This window comes from Colletotrichum gloeosporioides, assembly GCF_011800055.1.
Source record: "Colletotrichum gloeosporioides strain Lc1 chromosome Unknown consensus_47, whole genome shotgun sequence".
NCBI lineage: Eukaryota > Fungi > Ascomycota > Sordariomycetes > Glomerellales > Glomerellaceae > Colletotrichum > Colletotrichum gloeosporioides.
Genome location: NW_025544692.1, coordinates 332,037 through 350,644, shown reverse-complemented (window position 1 = coordinate 350,644; position 18,608 = coordinate 332,037). Strand labels below are relative to the sequence as shown.

Below are 18,608 nucleotides of genomic sequence, written 5' to 3'. Positions count from 1 at the left end.
CCCTTGTTCTCATGTGCTGAGGATAGCAGCTGGCATTGGTGATATTCCGTCAGCCTGTGACTTCTACTCACGCTGCTACAGTGGGCCTAAGATGGTTAAACGGCAAGTTAAAACATTCTCTTGAGTTCGCTACCCTGTAGGGAAATTCTAGGCGAGGTTGCGGCTGTAAGGCCGAGACATCATCGTTCGAGACCACAGGAACCCAAGAGTATCATCTAAATTTGGGACGAGAGGTCCCCTACTAAACCGAACGTCACATACGCGATGGCGGTGAGCGTCGTCAACCAAACACGTCGTGGTCTTGTTACGCTGACCAAATCCCTGCAATTATCCACAACTCTATCATATTGCGACCCTGTCTTGGCTCACTCAACCGCCATTGTAAGCCGTTTTAGCCTAGCGCCATCGTTCCACTGCCCCTTCTGGAAGCCTACCATGATGGGTTATGATTAAGCTGAAGACAAGCGAAAGCGATCATCAAGTTGCCTGCCGATACCAAGTCCATCTTGCATGGTCCTGGAACGACATTTGGCTGCAAGCGCATGGGATGCAGTTTCATCGAGATGCAAATACATCTCTTCGTGCTACTTCTTCAATGTGCAAAGGGATGACAACCAGATACTCTATGAACTTTGACCAGCCAATCCAGAAGCGGTGTACGATTTGTTGTTTGTGTTGCGTTTGCATCTGGTGGGTTGTCGAGTGAACAGGATCTTGGCAATTTATTCACAGTATCTGGTTCAGGTCATACGACGTTTGCAATCTATTTTCTCTACTTCGAAAGATGGCTAGACATGAGGTAATGAATTAAAACCTGCTCTCTTTTCTTGGCTATCTACAACCCGACTCTAGGACTCCTAAGCCTCTGGGTGGAGGCGTACCTTGACTCCGTTGTTAAGTGTCAGGGACAAGGTAAGTTGCTCGCGCCATTCAGCCGGATCCAAGTTTTCGATGCCAGAGAAGGCATGCAGCAACCTTGCAACCGTGTAAGACGACTCGGTAAGCGCGAATTTCTGACCAGGGCAAACGCGCGGGCCGCCATTGAAGGGCAGGTACTCCCAGCCAGGACGGAATGTCTCCCAGCGCTCAGGAATAAATTCTTCAGCATCGGGGCCGAAAAGCTCGGGTCGGCGATGCATCACAAACGTGCTATATGTGACAACATTGTTCTTGGCAACAAACATGGGAGAGCGTCCGTCAGGACCACCCCCAACTGGGATAACACAGTCCTTGTTCGCCATGCGGCTGTTCGTCGCAATGGGAGGGAAAAGGCGAAGAGCTTGTTGGTGTCAGTAGAAATAACTAGCGATTGAAGCATGGGCCGACTCACTTTCTTGCAAGACAAAACGAAGATACGTCATCTCCTGAACAGCATCGTAGGTAAGGGGCTCAGTGTAATGCTCAAGCACATCAGCTCTAAGCTTCTTCCAGACCTCTGGTTTACGAGCCAGCATAAAGAATGTGAAAGCAAGAAGTCCTGCGGTTGTGTCGCGCGCTGCGAGCAACATGTTGACGATTTGGTCTCGTAGCATGATGGGGTTGTCCGTGTCCTTGGCCAGCTCGTTGAGGAAGACGTACTTCTGGCGGGTGTACTCGTCCTTCTTCTCGGTAGGGTACATGAGCTCACGCTGTCGAAATTCCAAAGCCTGCTTCACAAATTTGTCGGCGTAGGCATGGACGATGCGGCACGATTCCCTGAACTTGGCATCCCTGTGGGCGACCATCAAGTTGCCCAGTCGAAGTCGAAGAATGGTACCCTGCTGGGCATAGTCGAGTGCGTGATGGAAAGTGTGTGCGGAATCGGAGGCATTGTCGGACATCAAGCCGACAGACTCTCCAAAAAGGTATTCACTGTTAGAGTCAAGAACCTGAAGAAGGTTAATGGAATTAGGCTCAGTGGCATCAAGCGTCGTGGGCGGAAAAAGACTAACCATGCGGAAAAAAAGCTGCTGCAAGTCGACAGTGTAGTTCTCACGAGCAATGAGCTGAATAAGCTGGTCCACGTGCGTCTCAAAAATGCTGAAGTCGGTGACCTGAGCTCGAATGAAGCTCGGCCGAATTAGAGCTCGCTGATGGGCCCAGATCTCATTGTCGGTCGTAAAGATTCCACGCCCAAGGAGAGGTGATGCGCTTTTCCGTCTCAAAGGACCCATTCCAAAATCTTCGAACTGGTTAGAGAGGACAGTCTGGATGAGCCGAGGATCGCAGGTGTTTATCGTGGTTCTGCAGCATGTGTAAGTGGGTGCGAGTTGATAGTAGACTAGAAACTTACCTGAAGTAGGTGTTTGTGGTAAATGTCTGTCCTTGTTCTGCATGGCGCTTCTTCAACAAAGCAAGGAATCCAAATTTCTTCGCAGCAGCGAGGTTCTGAAGAACGACGTCGGTTCCCAGGAAGGGATCCTTCTGAGGCAGTTTCTTGGGTGGAAGACAGCCATATTCCTTCCTCATACGACGGCGGAGGATATGTGTGGTAACAATGATATAAAGAGAATACACAACAGTTGCTAGAGACGCAACGAGAGTGATGACAGGCAACAACATGGTTAATAACGCGCAGCGTCAAAGATCAAGGCGGTGGTTTTTTTTTTTTTTTGTGAAGCCTTCAGAAAGCTCAGCTTGTCATGGCAAGGTAGCCTCAAGTATCCGCGGAGGATGTCAGGACATTTATATGGCTCCCCTCCTTTTGGTACAAGCTCACGACCTCAGCGTTATTCCGTAGCCATCTGGGCACTATCTGGAAGCAGATTCTTTTGATCCTTGGTCTCCACCATAACGGCATCCAGTTCCGACCTTTTCGTTAATCCATAGTTCGATCCGAATCGTGGACCTCATACTCACATGACGTGTCAGAGCCCGGTTCTGACAACAACATATTGATACCCAAGCCTTACCATACATCTTTCCTCGTCCTAGTCAGCATACCATGCAGCTGGGTCCTTCCGGGATGCTGTCAATGTTCCTGGTTGTGAGTTCGTTTGGCATCATCCCGTCCTTCAGTGTTTAATCATACGATGGGAGCCGTCACACTGTGCTAGCATACGCTTCACAACTGGATCTAACCGCTACCCATGTCATTCGATAAGCACTCTTCCTTGGCAGATCGGCTACACTGCCTCGAACAACTGCGGGATTTCCAAACGGGCAGGAGGACACCACCACGCGGCAGGGCCGTCCGCCCGACAGGCCGTCCCGGTGAACCTTAAAGTGTGGGTTGACCCGAGCGTCACGATCATCCTGGCATGACACAAGGCGAGACATTGAGTCTGACAGCAAAGTGCCATTGACATGAGGTGAAGAATACAAAACATAGTACCCGATGTTGTTAAATACAGTTGCTATACTCGGTCTACTCCCAAAGAAAAATTCTACAGCCCATTCACCACAAATTTCGCTTCAGCTTCATCTTTCCTCGAATCCCCGTCTCGAGCCGCTCTGGCCCCAGCTTTCCCGCCCGTAACAACACCAAAGTTCCACGATTTCATGTCTGCCCCAATTAAAAAAGTCGTCCTCGCAGGTGTAAGTCATCTAAGCCTCTGCTCGGCGAGCGGAGGTTACTTCTAGCCCGGAGCTGACGAGTCCTCTGCTCTTAGGCCAATGGCTTCCTCGGACGTGTGCTTCTTGATGTCCTCTTGAAGTCGGATCTTTTCGAGCTCACCGTTCTTACCCGCGCAGGGTCTGGCCATCAGTTCCCCGCAAACGTTACAGTGAAGGAGGTTGATTACGAGTCAGTACCCAGCATAGAAGCCGCTCTCCGCGGTCAGGATGCCCTCGTGTCAGCTCTAGCGTTCCACGCCATTCACATCCAAAAGAATGTGGTTGACGCAGCCTTCAACGCTGGCATTCGTCGCATGATTCCATCCGAGTATGGCAATGATACCAAGAACCCAAAGCTTGCGGCCTTCCCCATTTATCAACCCAAGATTGCCATTCGGAAATATTTGGATGAAAAGGTTGCTCAGAAACCCTCTTTCTCTTACACCATCATCATGAACGTCTCATTCCTGGCCCCGGGATATGCCCTGAACTTTCTCGTCGACGTCGAGAAGAAGAAAGCTCTCATTAAGGATGGCGGAGATATTCTCTTTAACGCAACGACCATGCCTCACATTGGGCAGGCTGTGATTGGCATCTTTACTCATCTAGAGGAGACTGCCAACCGTCCAGTCAAAATCAGCAGTGTTGAAACCACGCAGAATGAGATTCTCAGCATTGCGAAGACGATTGATCCTGTCGCCGAATGGGATATCAAGCACTGTCGAACGGAAGACTTGGAAAAGACTGCTCTGGAGCGATGGGCCCAGGGTGATCACAGCGAGGAAGTAGTTGAGATGTTCATTAACCGGGCTTTTCTTGGCAAAGGATGGGGTGGTTACTTCCCGGAAACAGACAACAAATTGCTTGGTATTGAGCCGATAGGCAGGGAGGGGTTAGAGAAGATCATCAGAACAGCCATGAAAGGTTGAGGTCATGTAGTATTCAGGGGCTCAAACCTAGTACGGAGTTAATCTATCTATTGGCCTTTATGTTATGCGATTACTACTTTACCCGGAAGTCTCATTGGCACGTCAAATTGGTGGGGCGCATACGAGCACGCGAGGTCTTTAGAACATGATTTGAACATGCCGTACAAATACCATACAGTGGTGGGCAGGAAACTCAAACGGAATTTAGAAGAGATCGAAGCTTAGCGCAGTGTTCTTGCGCGTGTTTCGCCGGTGGGCGGCTGAGTCTTTCCTTGTTAAAAGCTTGGTCAAAACGCTCCAGACTGTGACTGAACTCTCCCGAGCCGCTCGCAGCTTTTCTGCATGGTGTGGTATTGAATCTCTCCTGAAATTACAACCGACTATTTCCTGCGGAAGGTTCTCTTGTGTGGTGGGCAATCTTTCCACTCTCATGTCTGGTGTATTCGCCAAGAATTCCGCTCGCAGATCGCAGCTCCGCTCTGGACAGCTCCGGAAGTTTGTACATGGTTTAGTTAGTGAATAACGAGTTGACCAAAGAGGATGGGATTATGTATGTAAGCTCCCATCCCAGTCATCTGATCCGGTTCGTACCGCTCGGCTTTTCTCCAAGGTTCCCTTGTGTTCGTCTACGCCTGCTACATGCGTTATTTCAGGTGAAAGGCTGCGGTGTCGATGGTGATCATAGCGTCCTCTCGCTTCCGCAGTTTCAGTAATGCTAACGGCAGGCAACTCAGCTACTGACGCACCGGATGGTTATGCATACTTAATAGCCCTGTTGCCATAATGAGAGAATAGAGCTTGGTCGCTGCCACGCGTTGCCGAGATGGACAAGAGAACGACTTTGTCTCAGAGCTTCCACCTCTCTGCAGTCGTTATTTCCGTTTGACGCCCAAAACAGTGCGGATATACCGTTGCTCCTAACTCCCCGTTCAGCGGAATGACTGATGCATGATGACGTCTGTCAGTTTCCGCACGCAGGGTATTTACTCCCCGGCCTAAACAAGGACTACGCTGTTAAACCATTATTGACATATGTCCCTCTAAAGGATACTCAGACGAAAAACAGTGCATGCATCATACTACGCAGTACATCAGTCCTCTACCCCGATCGCCAGAACTGTGGCAGAAAAGTTTTTCATACGGGCAATCAAAAGAGTGTAGGGTGGTCATCAACATTAGCCCACATGGTGAGATGGGCTTCTCCGATTGTTTCTGCCACAGAAGAAGCCATAGTAGGTTTCCATATTACCTACTCCCCGAAGAAAGCTGACTTAGTTCCACCTTGGAGACACTCGGAAATATGTCAACGACTTCCGCCGTAATTTTGCGAAGCCTGGATAGAAGAAGGTGCAAAAGATCAAAAGGGGAAACTCAGAGCTCCAAGCCATCTAGATTCCAACCTTCCTATCCTTTCGTCGAGTTGAGTCATCAATCTAGGTTCGTCCCCATACCTCCAGACCAGCCGGAAGCAAGTAAACGTGCCTCAAATCTTAGTGTACATTACACATTCGCCAGGCAATTGATACAATAGACTCAATGGGCCTCCGAGGGTAGAAAGAAATGCAATGTCTATTAGTCAAGGTTTTGCTGCCATAGCCTAACGCAACTACCCATGATTGAGTTGGTATAATCGTTACAAACAGCATCCCGCTGGCAAGTGCTAAATCCATTCCTAACCTCAGTTCACGGCGATTCCCTTGTAGAATCTAATGAACTTCCTCAGGTGCATACTATTTCAAGTGACATTAGATATTGAGTACGTTCACGCCAACGCCTAACGGCGCCTACCAACCACGGCAGGATCTTTCGAAACACCTGCTTCGGTGTATGGTGGTGGCATATCGGCTCTTCCCGGCGATGTTGGGCTTTGCGGTGGTACTATGGCGCTCGCTCTTCTGGGAGCTGCTGGTGATGCCGGAGCCGCTGGAGTGCTCTCAGCCACGCGTCTTTTCGGGCCTTCAGCTCCTCTCTCGGTCAACATCTGTACGACTTCCCGGTTTCCCACGAGCTTTGCCAACACCAACGGCCTGATCTGCCCCATTTTGTTTGGATCAGCACCAAACTGGAGTAAGACCTCCACCAACGGCTGATTGTCCATTTGCAGAGCCTCCAATAGCGGTACTCTACCCTTGTTGTCCGCTCCGTTCACGTCAGCGCCGTGTTTGAGCAGCATCTTGACGTGTTCGAATCGACCCCGATCGATGGCGTAAAGGAGAAATGTGTCGTCCTTGATTTTCTTATTCGGGTTTCCCCCGTGAGCCAAGAATGTGCGAAGTAAGTCCGTGTTGCCGAGCGTCACAACCAATGACATGATGGATTCTCCCCAGTTGTCGGTCTGGTTCGGGTCGGCTCCTCTATCAAGCAGGGCGCTAACAAGGTCTGCTTTGATGCCATCTTCCATGTCCTTACTCTGCAACATGGTCCATAGGATGCCTTTTCCCATCAGACCCGTTGCGTTCGGATCGGCACCTCGAGTGAGGAGGATTTTAACCAACTCGTAGTTCTTCTTGTGAAGCGCTGATACGATCATTGTGTCGCCGGTTATGTTGGTAACGTTCGGGTTGGCGCCATGCTCGAGAAGCCATGCAACAATGTCTAGACGGTTCTGACCTAACGCCATGTGCAAGCTTGGTTGGCCCGTGATGTCTCGAGCATTGACATCGGCACCGTACTCTTGGAGAAGCTTCATGTGAGCAAGGCTTCCTTTCTGAACAGCATGGACGAAGATACTCCGACCACTAATAGCCATCATGTTGGCATCGCAACCACGAGACAGAAACAGTCTGATGATGTCTAGTTGATCGCTGTTGGCAACCTCGATGAAGAAGGCCTGACCCGACCAAGATCGCTCCTTCAGGTCTGCGCCTTGGCTAATGAGATACTCTGCAATAGGTACGAGCCCGCACTCAGCCGCGTGGAATAGGGGCGGCTTTCGCTTGCCGCTGGCCGAGTCTTTCGAAGATTTATCAGCCCCGGCCGAGATTAGAAATTTGACTGCTGTCAGATGATTGGCGCGAATGGCACAGATGAGTGGTGTGTATCCTTCATCGTTCTGGCCATTTATGTTGACTCCTTGCGAAACAAAGCCTTTGAGATGTCCCATATCACCATCCTTGGCAGCTTGACATATGGCAATGACCATTGGCTCGGGCTTTGGTCGCAGACCGGCAGTCATGGCTTTGAAAGAGTTTGACAGCGAAGACAAGAAGTGGCCAGCGGCCTTCTTCTTCCCCTTATCTGGCTTCCCAGACCCGTAGTCTGGGGGCAGCTCGTCTGCTTGTACGCCAACAACCTCTTCCCCAGGCATTCTTGCATCCGTCACCGACTGGCCTGCTTCACCGGAGTTGTCAAGTATGTCACTACGGGTGAGAACAATCTGAGAAGCTTCCACGGCGTTCTCCAACAGCCGGTGGCCGTCGGGGGCCGAGAGCTGAGAGTCCTGCTCGTTCACGGTAGGTCTTCAACAGTCTTAGCGCCATAATTATGAACGAGCAACGTCACAGACTCACATAAGAAGCACCTGGATGAACTGGGTGAACAGGCGGGTGTTCGTCGCGTGATAGTTCTCGTACTGGATAACGACATCTGGGTTGATACCGGTTACGTTCCCCGGATCGAGTCTCCGAATCTGCTTGTCGACAATCGCTGCACCATCGGCGCATGGCTGAATGGAGATGGACATGGCATTTCGGAGCCCCGGCGATATGGCCGGGGCATCGGTCAGCGATTGCCGCAGCTGCTCCGTGGTCTGCTTGAACTGGTCGAGTTTCGCAGACAGCGAAATCAGATGCTGGGCAGCTATGCTTCCCGGATCGATGCCTTTGAGAAGGGTATCAAGCTCCGCAGATGTTGAAAGGGACCGATGGGAGATGTCGTCACAGCTGGACGTCACCGCCGTGGTAGAGAAACCGGACATCGCCATGATTGATTGCGTCGTCGGCCAGCACTCCCGGTTCAATCGATAATGGATATTTTCCCAAATATGGGGCTTGGCACCTCGCTCGGTCGTCGGAGGTGATTTATGGTTAAATCCAAAGACAAGGGTACCCGACTCCTCTGGTGATCTATTGTGTGGTGGTGGAATGATGACCCGACTCGGACGTGATTGGGGACTTTCCCTCAATACAGGCAGGATTTCTGCGCCGCTCTCATGCAGCTCAGCCCCAGAGGACCGGTCCAATCACCACCAAAGGATTCGCTAGCGTCTTGAAGACGCGCGTATGGAACACGAAACCCGCATTCTGTGGCTGGGTAAGGCTGACAAGAGGCCTCTTTCGCGATGAAAAGGGACAGATGTCTTGCCAACGGGAGCATTAGAGGCTGTCTGTGAGAGACACGTTGTGGCCGTAGGGCTGCCTCGCCTAGCACCCATCGCGACAACTTTTGAGGCCCGTGATATCAGACTCAAAGCACAGTCATCAAGTTCTTTTTAACACCAAGAGCGAGCCTGTTGCTAGTCGCGGCACCCGCGTCTTTTTCGTCTTCCGACTTGCTCAATCGGTCTTGGGGCGGGATGACGCTAGCAACCCCGACCCCGACCGCATGTCGAAGGGTTTGTCTCACATCCTCCATTGCAAACCTCTACCTTTCCCCAAACTGAATCTTTCACATTCAACGCTTTTCATACGCCACTGACCAAACAGACGTCGGTGAGGCTCCCCGTGGTTCTCCACCAACAATGAGTCAGAGACCCATCCAGTCTTAGGACACTCTATGACAGCATCCACCAATCAATTGTCTTCGTGGCTCAGTCGGTAGAGCGTTGGTCTCATACTATTCAATATGACTCTGTCTGAAGGCAGGGACATCCAAAGGTCGAGAGTTCGAGCCTCTCCGAGGACATTTTTTGCCTTTATTGCCATTGAATCGCGACCTTTTTTTTATTTTTTATTTTTTTTACATTCGCTGTCAGCAGCATTACTCCATACCTTCTTAATTACTCTGCAGCGGTCAAAGTTCGGAATGCGCCCTATCCATAGATCTTCAGCCTTCAGAGCCTTCTCCGGCCACCTTGGGCTGATGTTATCTCCGTAAACGAGTGCTTGGCGCCAAATATTGGATTGCTCCCCGTAATAAACGGTGGGATCTAGAGATCGTCGCGATGAGGCTGGGTTCACTGTGTGACAAGTGGCACGAGCATCTCCCACCGCCCCGCCATGGTTGCCCGGCCCCTGAATGGACCCGGCCGTTATTGAGCCTCAGCCGTGAGGGACTGGAAATGTGCATCCGTAATTGGCAAATACTGATAATTATATGATTTGCATCGGACCAGGGTTCACTGGGCTCGTGCACACAAGGCAGACAAGGAAATTCAGCCGACGGCGACAGCCAGGACGAACAGGATGTCCAACATGGAGCGAAAAGTGACGATCGTGGAGTCGAGCCAAACACTGCCTCGGTGGAAGTCAGCATCTGCGACATCAGGAGAGCAACTGAGACGTGACAACACTTGGCCACAGGGTGAACTTGATGAATCCGCTTTGCTTAGTGATGAAATGTTGTAAATTTTGTCTTAGGCATCATGACGGCAGTGATGCCTGAAGTCTAGCATTACAAGGATTAATAAAATATCATTATGCTGAAAAGCTATCTCGCCAAGAGATTTTTCCCCATCATCCGAACTTCTTGTCCTCGCTGACCCAATCTGGGCTTGATGGTCCCGTGTACCGTGGCGGCGGTAATTCTACTTGTGATATTTGCAGTGCATCGTCCACCTGCCTATTCATACCGTGATGCGCAGGTGCAGGTTGTGCTGGATGTGCGGTTGCCATTTGTGGCGTGTTTTGTATTGATGATGATGGTTGTGCGTAGTGTTGGTAATGATTGTGATGTTGCTGTGTTGGTGCCGGCTGGGCGGGACCGATCGGTGTAGAGTCTGCCTCAACGGCTTGCATGTTGTCTCCGGGAAGTTCGAAGACGGGAGATGTTGCTGAGTTGGAGGGATGGGGCATAGGGGCGGGAACAGGAACAGGCATCGCTTGCGCGTTCCATGTTCCGTTTGGTGGTGATGTTTGGGGGTTCCAGGTGTTGTTCTGGGCTTGGGCATTCCAGGTGAGGTCTCTCGCGGTCGAAGACTGGCCGTTCCAGGTTCCGTTCTGCATTGGCGGCGATGATCCATGGGACGTGCCGGGAGGATATTGGGAGACGGGTGACACTCCGTGTCCTCCCCAAGTGCCTGTTGCTCCATTCGATACGGGCGATGGCCATGATCCTGAACCTTGGCCGTGTGTGTTTTGCTGCTGCCAGTGTTGCGGGCTAAGATTTCCCTGTTGATATTGTTGTTGGTGTTCGTGTTGATGCCATCCTGGAGTGGCGGCAATCTGCATTGTGCCGGCGGTACCGGGTCGTTGATCGTTGACGTTGTGGTACTGAGTCGTTGCTGCAGCAGTTGCATTGTTTTGAGGAGGCGAGCTCATGGTCGTAAGGCTTGTCGCGCTGGACAAGGCCGCGAACTTCCCACCGGGTCCGGCACCCGCCTCACGCTGCTGCTTCTGTTTCCTCTTGCGGTAGCAAAGGAATGCCAGAATGGCCAGAACAATTGCGATTCCTCCAACGAGACCAGCCGCCAGGGCGGTGTGACCAGGCCCATCACCCGAGCTCGAGTCCGACGTGTCGCTGCTGCTGCTCCCCTTTCCAACATTCGTCCCGGTCGGTACCGATTCAATCCCCTTCGTAACCGTTACCGTCACTCCGTTCGCTACGCTCTTGTATGTCGTTAATGGAATGTATGATGTCGTTGATGAACTTGATGAAGTCGTAGATGTTGAGCTCATTGTTGATGAAGATGACGAACTGGAGCTGCCGGTCGAGAGAAACTCTGCCTGTGAGACACCCAATGGCGTCTTCGAGTCTGTGCAGGACGTCAAAAGCATCTCGTAAACATCATCCAGCTCGTCGTGATCCGTCTCGGCGACACATGACGCGGTCGATGTCACGAAATTTCCTCCATTCCCGCAGAGACAGTGGTTCATTTCGGCCACCGTGTCACCTGTGCAACCGGACGCGTCTGCCGCCTTGTAGAGACATGCTCGCGCTGACGAAGGATACGCGGAGAAGTCATTGGTGAATGCGGCCTGAGCTGTTGACGCGAGGTATGAGATGAGGAGTGACGATGGCGGTAGGATTCGGGTTCGATGCCTCGAGGCCATTTTCGGTCGCTTTATTCGACGCACGGCGCGCCGAAAACCTTTGTTTGTTTCTCTAGCAGGACGACGACGCCTTGACCAAGTCTCTTCCCAACATTGGATGTTTCCCTTGAATATGATCTTCTCGTGACACGTTTACCGGCGGGATGGCTGTGCTGTTCAGGTCGACTGACGATATGGGACGAAGAAAGAGTTTTAGGTAGGCAGTGTGGAGGAGGGGGCACGGGGACTACACTACTTGAAAAGGGACCAACGTCTTTCCCTCTGCTGCCGGACTGGAGATGGCACGGTTCACTTGGCCAGCACCAGGTATCCGTACGTGTATTGATAAAGATCCTTGAACCTCCAGTTCTCCTCTCAGCCCAAAGGGGAGAAGACCCGGAGAGTCGGCCAGTGCGGGATTAGGGGCACTTTTGACCCAGTGACCGGAGGGACCAACCTGGCTCATCCGCGTTCCGTTGACGTCTGTCGTGATCGCAGTCTCCTGTGGCTTGTTAGCCAGGGGAAATTCCAAAATGTGTGGGGGCCTGCATGATCCCCGACTCCCGGTTGAAACCAGAACCCTGGTCAAGATACGAGTCAGGCACCAAGAGGAGATTGGTTCTTGTCATGGATTGATGGCAGTGAGTGGTTCCACTTGCCGGTTATTAAAGTTTGATTTTACTTTATGCGCTGGTTGGTGATCGTCTCTCTTATATTGAAGCGTCTGCCGTCGTGCCTTGCACACCCGTACATAAAGAAACCCGCGAGAACATCGCGAATCGGCGCTGTGACGTGGTGTGGTTTTGCCGTCCAAGTGCGCCTCGGGAATTTGCTCACGATTGCAGTCGACCGATGTCCCGAAGCGGGCCAAGCCACAGATGACGCCCTGGTCATCATCCCTGGATGTCAAGCCCTGGGTATGTTGGCAGCCAAGACGTCTCCCACAAGCCGACCGTGCCGACCAGGGGCCCACGGCGATGCCGGCCTCTCACGGCCGCCGACGGGGCGGCTGTGCCGACGGGATACGAGCATCCCTTGGCTTCGAGCCGTCAGTTCCCCAGAATCTTATCACGATGAAATATGCTCGTTCTCGCACTCGATCAGTAGACAGACGCCGGTCTGATTCGATGGTCACGGATCCCCAGTGACGCACGCTGCCAGGCACGCGTAGGCCCAATGCAACGGCCGCGTACAAACGTTAACGCGTCGGAACTTCGCCTATTGTCTACTGAGCCTCCTTGCGCAACTCCCGCCGTTGCATCCTTACGATACGGTGAACGCAAGCTTTTCCTTCGACTCAAGGAACAACCAACGAACCGTGCTGCGGCCCACAATAGGCCAAACGGTCATGTGGGTACCTTAACTCCCGTGGAGGCATCAAAAAATTGTGCCCTAAGCATCACTATGGCGTCAAGCACAACTCGAAGTCCAACGCTCCGAACAGCAAAAATTGAACTTGACCAGCCTGGGGGTCGAACCCAGAATCTCCTGATTCCACGGTGGATCGTAGTCAGACGCCTTGCCATTGGGCCAACCGGCCATCATCCGAAAGGACTCGATGTTGAGTTGTTGCGACAGGCCCACAACAGCTCTCAAGATCGTCAACGGAGAAGTTGCCGAGCTGTCCAATGTCTTTGTCATCGCCGGAATTGTTGATGTTCAACTCAATTGTAGCCAGCAAACTTTAACTTTCGTACCTTTTCATCCGACTTTTGCCTTCGACGACAACCAGGGATAGCCCTCTGTCTGTTGTCACAGGTAGAGTGCTCAACTCACGGAATGTGGCGGACGATGTCAAGTGCGGAACCCGAAGGCTACCACATTCGAACATCAAGTCGAAATCAACTGCCTAAAAGAGCTTGAAATCTCCGCATCATGTACAGAAAATAGTCCCCATGTTCACGTTTATGCATTTTGCTGGTAGCGATCCTGAGCCTTATCGGCACGACCATCCGAAAGTTTTAAGGTGTTTTGAGCCGCCGAGATTTCTTGCGAATTGGACCCCAGGTGACTTGGCTTATGGAGCAAGTCCGACCCTCAAGACGACCTCTTCCATGACCAATATATGATGTTAGTATCGTCCATCGGCCGGTTGCCCAAGTTGGGAGAGGTCGTATGACGGCTTGATATGAAGTGGCACGGGACTCTACAAATACTACCGGCTTGAGTCTGACAACTAGATGTGGGAAAAGATCGGCAAAGGCTCTTTACGCACATGTAACATCAATCTATCAAGACTCTCCACAGGTCCGGTGCGGAGGAGACAACAACAAATGGCTCACGATAGAAGAGGGCTGACCGCTTGTTTAGCCATCAGACGTAAGCACGCCTTTTGTCGGGGTTGAGACGCTGCCCGCTCTGTGCTGAAATTTGCAACGGACTGGTCACAACTGTTGGTCGCGTTTGATATCTGAAGTCTGTTGCTCGAAACTGTTGCATGGCCAGTCTCTGTCCTCTGAAACATAACCGAATACTCTTCTTTTCGGTGATACTCCTCTGACCTGCCCTGTTTTCTTAGGATAGAAGGGACAATTAGTTGCGACTTGTGTCGAGTTTTGTTTAAACACAAGTTGCACGGCAGATTCACTGACATTGGCGCCGTAGAGACGTCTCCGTGGTCGTATGATCTGCTCAGACTCTTGGAAGGTCAATTCAGAGATATGTCGAATAGCAAAAAGATGTGACCATACTTGCCCCTCTAGAGAAACCCGTTTGGTCCCAATAGAACAGGTTGACCCCAAAAACCTTTGTTGGTCATTCCTTAGGTGTCGTTCAGAGATCCAGAGAGAGCGACCATCCTAGTGTCTTGATCCTAGTGTCTTGACAGCGCCTACCTGTGAACCTTTTCATGCAGTCTTTATGGTCACATATTGGATGACTTCCTCGAAAATGCATTTTGTGGTAATAAGAATGGCGGGCTAAAGTCTTATTAAGAAGCCTCCCGAGGTTTGAAGTAGCGGTAGCGCATTTGTAGTCACAATTTGTTCGTTAGAAAAGAATTGACAACGAATTGGAAAGACATCCTCAAAACAGAACCTCGTTACCACAACCCACTGAATAGAAAGACGACGGCGAATTTTCAAAGCAGTACAAGACGGCCATACCAGTGTTCTGCTTAAGTCCATCTTCATACACTTACGGTTTTGGTGTCAATCAATGTTCTACGGTTCCGCAATTATTATTCTCAGAATGATAATCTATCTTAAATTCAAAGTTACGAAAACGAAAAGAGATATCCTTTCCCATCCGCGATTGTTTCTTCTCCTCCTGTTTGGGCACAAAAAGTTGTGAAAGGCGGAAAAAAATGATGACTCAAGGAACGTAATGCATAATTTGCCGCCCCCGGGAGTGAGACTTCATCCGGATCTGACGTGGCCGTCGCACCGGGGAGTCTCGGCGATTTTGGTACGGGGCATGTCGGCCGTTGCCGGGTGGATCCACGCCTGAGGGGTAGCTCCACCGCCGTTGAAACCAGTCGCGCCCGGCCAAGAGCGAACACCGAACACGCTCACCATTGCATCGACATTCTCATTGACCGGCGTTCCCTCTCGAGGTTATGCTAAGCCTGGACCAGGTCATTCAGGCGAATCAGCGCGCAACCTTTCAAGTCCTTCGCAAATGGAACACGGGTACCCCAGATGCCTCCAGGACGCCCCAAATTCGACCTCGAACCCTTCAAGGGCGAGATCACTGAGGCCTGGAACCGTCGCGAGACGAACGAGAGCATCATCAAGTCTCTCGCCGCGAAAGGTGTTGAAGTGAACCAGAAAACGTTCCAGAGGCGGCTTCGAGAATGGGGTCTCTACAGATATAGTAACAAGGGCGCAGGAAAGGTGCGATCCTCCGGTGTGCGCAAAGTCGCGACGCCAACAAGCGCACACGCACGACCGCCGGTGGTGAGGACACCCGCCGAGGTGCAGCGCGGCGCGCAGGAGGAGATCCCGGACTCGGTACGTTTTGGCGGCGCGCTTTCCTTGATGCGGTAATTGTAACAGTTGGAAGAAATGGCCCGGATTCTGGGACACCAAGTGGGCTTTTGCATCAGCGGAGAGGGGGCGAACCACATCACATCTTGGGCGACGGTGGGGATTTTAAATACGTCCGTCGCCGCCGTGACGAGGAAGAGACGACTGACTGAGAAGACAGATGAAAGACGACTCACCTTCTTCCTCGACTCCAGGCATCTCCGTGGAATCATCGCCCGAAAGAAGTGAACTCGCATCCAATTCGTACACACTCCGAGCGAGCACCCAAGCGCAACCGACACCGGCAAGCATGTCTCAGAAGGTCTGGACCCGTCGGAACCCCGCAGGCTTCGGCTTGGAGAAGTCCCTCGAGGCCGTCCGGAACCCCGCCGCTCCGAATCCGATTCCATCGCCGCCGTCCGATGTAAGTGTTGCTCCGAACCTGTTTTCTTTCAGTATTTAAACTTCCCTTGTATCCTTGCTTGATCTAATATTCCATTACTTTGACTTCATTCCACCCACTGCCATCCTGAACTAGCACCTCCACCCTTTGAATTGTTTCTTCCCTATCGACCCATTTGCCCATCATGAACGTAGTCCCGACCACACGTCACTCCCGTACCATGCCGTTACCTCTGTGTCCGAATATGTCCCAGTCGTATCCCGAATCAGATCCCTTTCCCTTCTCATTGGTTTCAATTGACCTATTTCCATCCCCTTCTGATCATGCCTAAATCAAAATCCCCTTCCATGCTGCCACACAATATTATCATTATCTATGTCACTCGTGAAATTCACTAACAAAACTAGGTTGATGCACTAAAGCAAGACGGCGACTCCTTCACCCTCTCATCCTTCACCTCCGAAGACGCCTTCGAGCTCGGCCACCTCCTCTACGCCCGCCTTCTCCCCTTCGCCGCCGCCGGCAAGCCCACCGTCGTCTCCATCGCCCTCGCCAACAGCGGCGGCCAGGTCCTCTTCCAGACCGCCGTCGGCTCCGGCTCCCTCCCGGACAACGAGACCTGGGTGCAGCGCAAGCGCGCCAGCGTGCTCCGCTGGGGCGCGAGCACCTGGCTCCTGCACAATAAGTTCGCCGGCGACGAGGCCGCCTTCGCCGCGCGCTTCGGCATGAGCACGGAGCAGGCGGGCAAGTACGCCATCCACGGCGGCGGCGTGCCCATCCGCGTCCAGGGTGTCGAGGGCGTCGTCGCCGTGGTTGTCGTCAGCGGGTTGAAGCAGGACGAGGATCACGGCGTTATTGTGGATGTCATCAAGAGCAACTGGCAGTAATTGTGGGGGGCAAGCGGTAGGGGCTGCTAGTACCGCTCGGGAGGTGAATTATTGGTGAATGGTGTGTTGCATCGGTGTCGGCGTCAGCGGGAAGCGAGTCAGCGTTGTGAAGTTATCGCGAGGTCCGATCTGCCAAGGAGCTTTCCATATTGAGGGGCAGGGACGGCTGCTTCATGTTGATGAGGTCTTGGACCTCGGTTTTGTCAATAACAACCGTTCGTCGCAACTTCGCAAGGGATTAAACTATAAGAGTTGCAATAGGAAAATATTTGACGAAGGATCATCCCAGGGGATCGCGCGTGCCGACTTGCCATTATTCGTCTGTTTGGACGGTGTCGGCATTGGTCTATACAGCGCCGGGCCTTTCGGATCAAGTGATTTAGACGAGTTACTGATGCGGAGCCCGCGGATGCGAGCTGAGATTGGGGAGCGAATGAGCAAGGTCAAAAGAAAATGTGCCTTGCAGCGACGTGCAAGTTTAATCAATCCGCTGAGATCCGGCGCTGACAACTTGGCATGCAGCGCCACTTCAATATGAGGTCAAGTGGGCGGTGGTCTGAGGTCTGTAAGAGCATTTGTGTGCGGTGATGCCCAGCCGGGCGAAGGCGGGAGAATTGGATTATTGAGTAACTGCAGATGTGCTGCGGCTTGAAGGCGAAGGCTAGGGCGACGGAAATTGCGATGAATTCTTCCGCGTCTGGCGCTGTTCAGTTTGAGTGTGGCTCAAGACCAGTCAACTGGATAGTGTGAGCGGCTGGTGGGTGGGCTGTGTATGCGAAATGAGATTAATGCTGTGCCAGACAACAGATCTACCAGTCTGCAAACATCTATTACTGCCTCTGACGAGACAATACATCGTTACGTGCTTTTGAGTCGCAGTCAACTATATTGACTGCAAGTTCAAAAGTCATAGTCCCTCATCAAATGTGGATAGATGTTGCGCTCAGTGAAAGAGGTCCACCGAGGTGCCATTGAACGCGACGGCGCAACGAAAGCTGGTCAAATGTCCATCCCAATATCCCATCGGGAGATACTGCTCCTTTCACTCCTCGCCAATTCTTGCCCGCCTGTAGTGGCCGTTGGTTCCATGGATCGGATCACCGTCCCCCGGCTCTGCCCCTGGCATAGCTTCATGCGGAGAACTGGGGAACTCGACCAGGATATTCGCGACCAACTCTTCACTCCTCGCTTCACCTCCAACATCACCCGTCCAGATGAGCCCAAGTCACAAAACGGCGAAAGGTCTAGATGGCTGCGCTCGCATCTCCTGCCAGGAACGTGGGCGTCGGCTGCTGATGGCTGCACAAACCAAAACGCTTACTGGACCGACGAGCCACGCGCCATGCAGGTTCATCCGCACTAGGACCGTAGAGGAGGGCAGCGTTGCATTGAACCAGGAGCCAAGATCTCCCGCGATGCGGTTCCTGGCCCGACATACCGTGAAGCCGCTCGTCGCTCACGATGGCCTTCTTCCTCTGCTGTTCTGCCGTCTCTAAAGCGAGCTAAGGCCGTTTCGAGTTTACTTGGCACCGTGTTTGGTTCAAACCCCGTGCTTTCATCACGGCAAACCTCTCGATCACCCCCGCGCAGATTTCGGAGTGTTAGCCTCCTTGAATCCGAATAGGACTGAAGGCGCATGTGTTCATGTGAGGTCTGAGAAGAAGTTGGCATTCCGGAGGAGGTAATGGCGGCAGGGTATGGGAGAAATGCGTTCCTTCCATCGACGTATATGAATCCCCGACTTCGCACGCAATCGCCATATC

General features: G+C 52.2%; 5 protein-coding genes across 5 annotated transcripts; 2 read left to right on the top strand and 3 right to left on the bottom strand.

The window, feature by feature from the left end:
* Nucleotides 1-857: 857 nt before the first annotated feature.
* GCG54_00005823 (Cytochrome P450 monooxygenase fsdH) lies at nucleotides 858-2,541 on the bottom strand (the record flags this gene model as incomplete). Its single annotated transcript, XM_045405839.1, has 3 exons — nucleotides 858-1,279; nucleotides 1,331-2,223; nucleotides 2,273-2,541. 3 exons carry the CDS (start codon nucleotides 2,539-2,541, stop codon nucleotides 858-860), a joined length of 1,584 nt encoding a protein of 527 aa, XP_045264237.1.
* A 939-nt stretch (nucleotides 2,542-3,480) lies between these two features.
* GCG54_00005822 (uncharacterized protein) lies at nucleotides 3,481-4,463 on the top strand (the record flags this gene model as incomplete). Its single annotated transcript, XM_045405838.1, has 2 exons — nucleotides 3,481-3,516; nucleotides 3,591-4,463. The coding sequence occupies 2 exons, from the start codon at nucleotides 3,481-3,483 to the stop codon at nucleotides 4,461-4,463; spliced, it is 909 nt and encodes a 302-aa protein (XP_045264236.1).
* A 1,774-nt stretch (nucleotides 4,464-6,237) lies between these two features.
* On the bottom strand, nucleotides 6,238-8,385 carry GCG54_00005821 (uncharacterized protein; the record flags this gene model as incomplete). Its single annotated transcript, XM_045405837.1, has 2 exons — nucleotides 6,238-7,921; nucleotides 7,973-8,385. The coding sequence occupies 2 exons, from the start codon at nucleotides 8,383-8,385 to the stop codon at nucleotides 6,238-6,240; spliced, it is 2,097 nt and encodes a 698-aa protein (XP_045264235.1).
* A 1,690-nt stretch (nucleotides 8,386-10,075) lies between these two features.
* GCG54_00005820 (uncharacterized protein) lies at nucleotides 10,076-11,611 on the bottom strand (the record flags this gene model as incomplete). The annotated part of the gene is made up of 1 exon (XM_045405836.1): nucleotides 10,076-11,611. The coding sequence occupies one exon, from the start codon at nucleotides 11,609-11,611 to the stop codon at nucleotides 10,076-10,078; it is 1,536 nt and encodes a 511-aa protein (XP_045264234.1).
* Nucleotides 11,612-15,228: 3,617 nt separating this feature from the next.
* Nucleotides 15,229-16,845, top strand: GCG54_00005819 (UPF0303 protein; the record flags this gene model as incomplete). Its single annotated transcript, XM_045405835.1, has 3 exons — nucleotides 15,229-15,540; nucleotides 15,737-15,979; nucleotides 16,366-16,845. The coding sequence occupies 3 exons, from the start codon at nucleotides 15,229-15,231 to the stop codon at nucleotides 16,843-16,845; spliced, it is 1,035 nt and encodes a 344-aa protein (XP_045264233.1).
* Nucleotides 16,846-18,608: the final 1,763 nt, after the last annotated feature.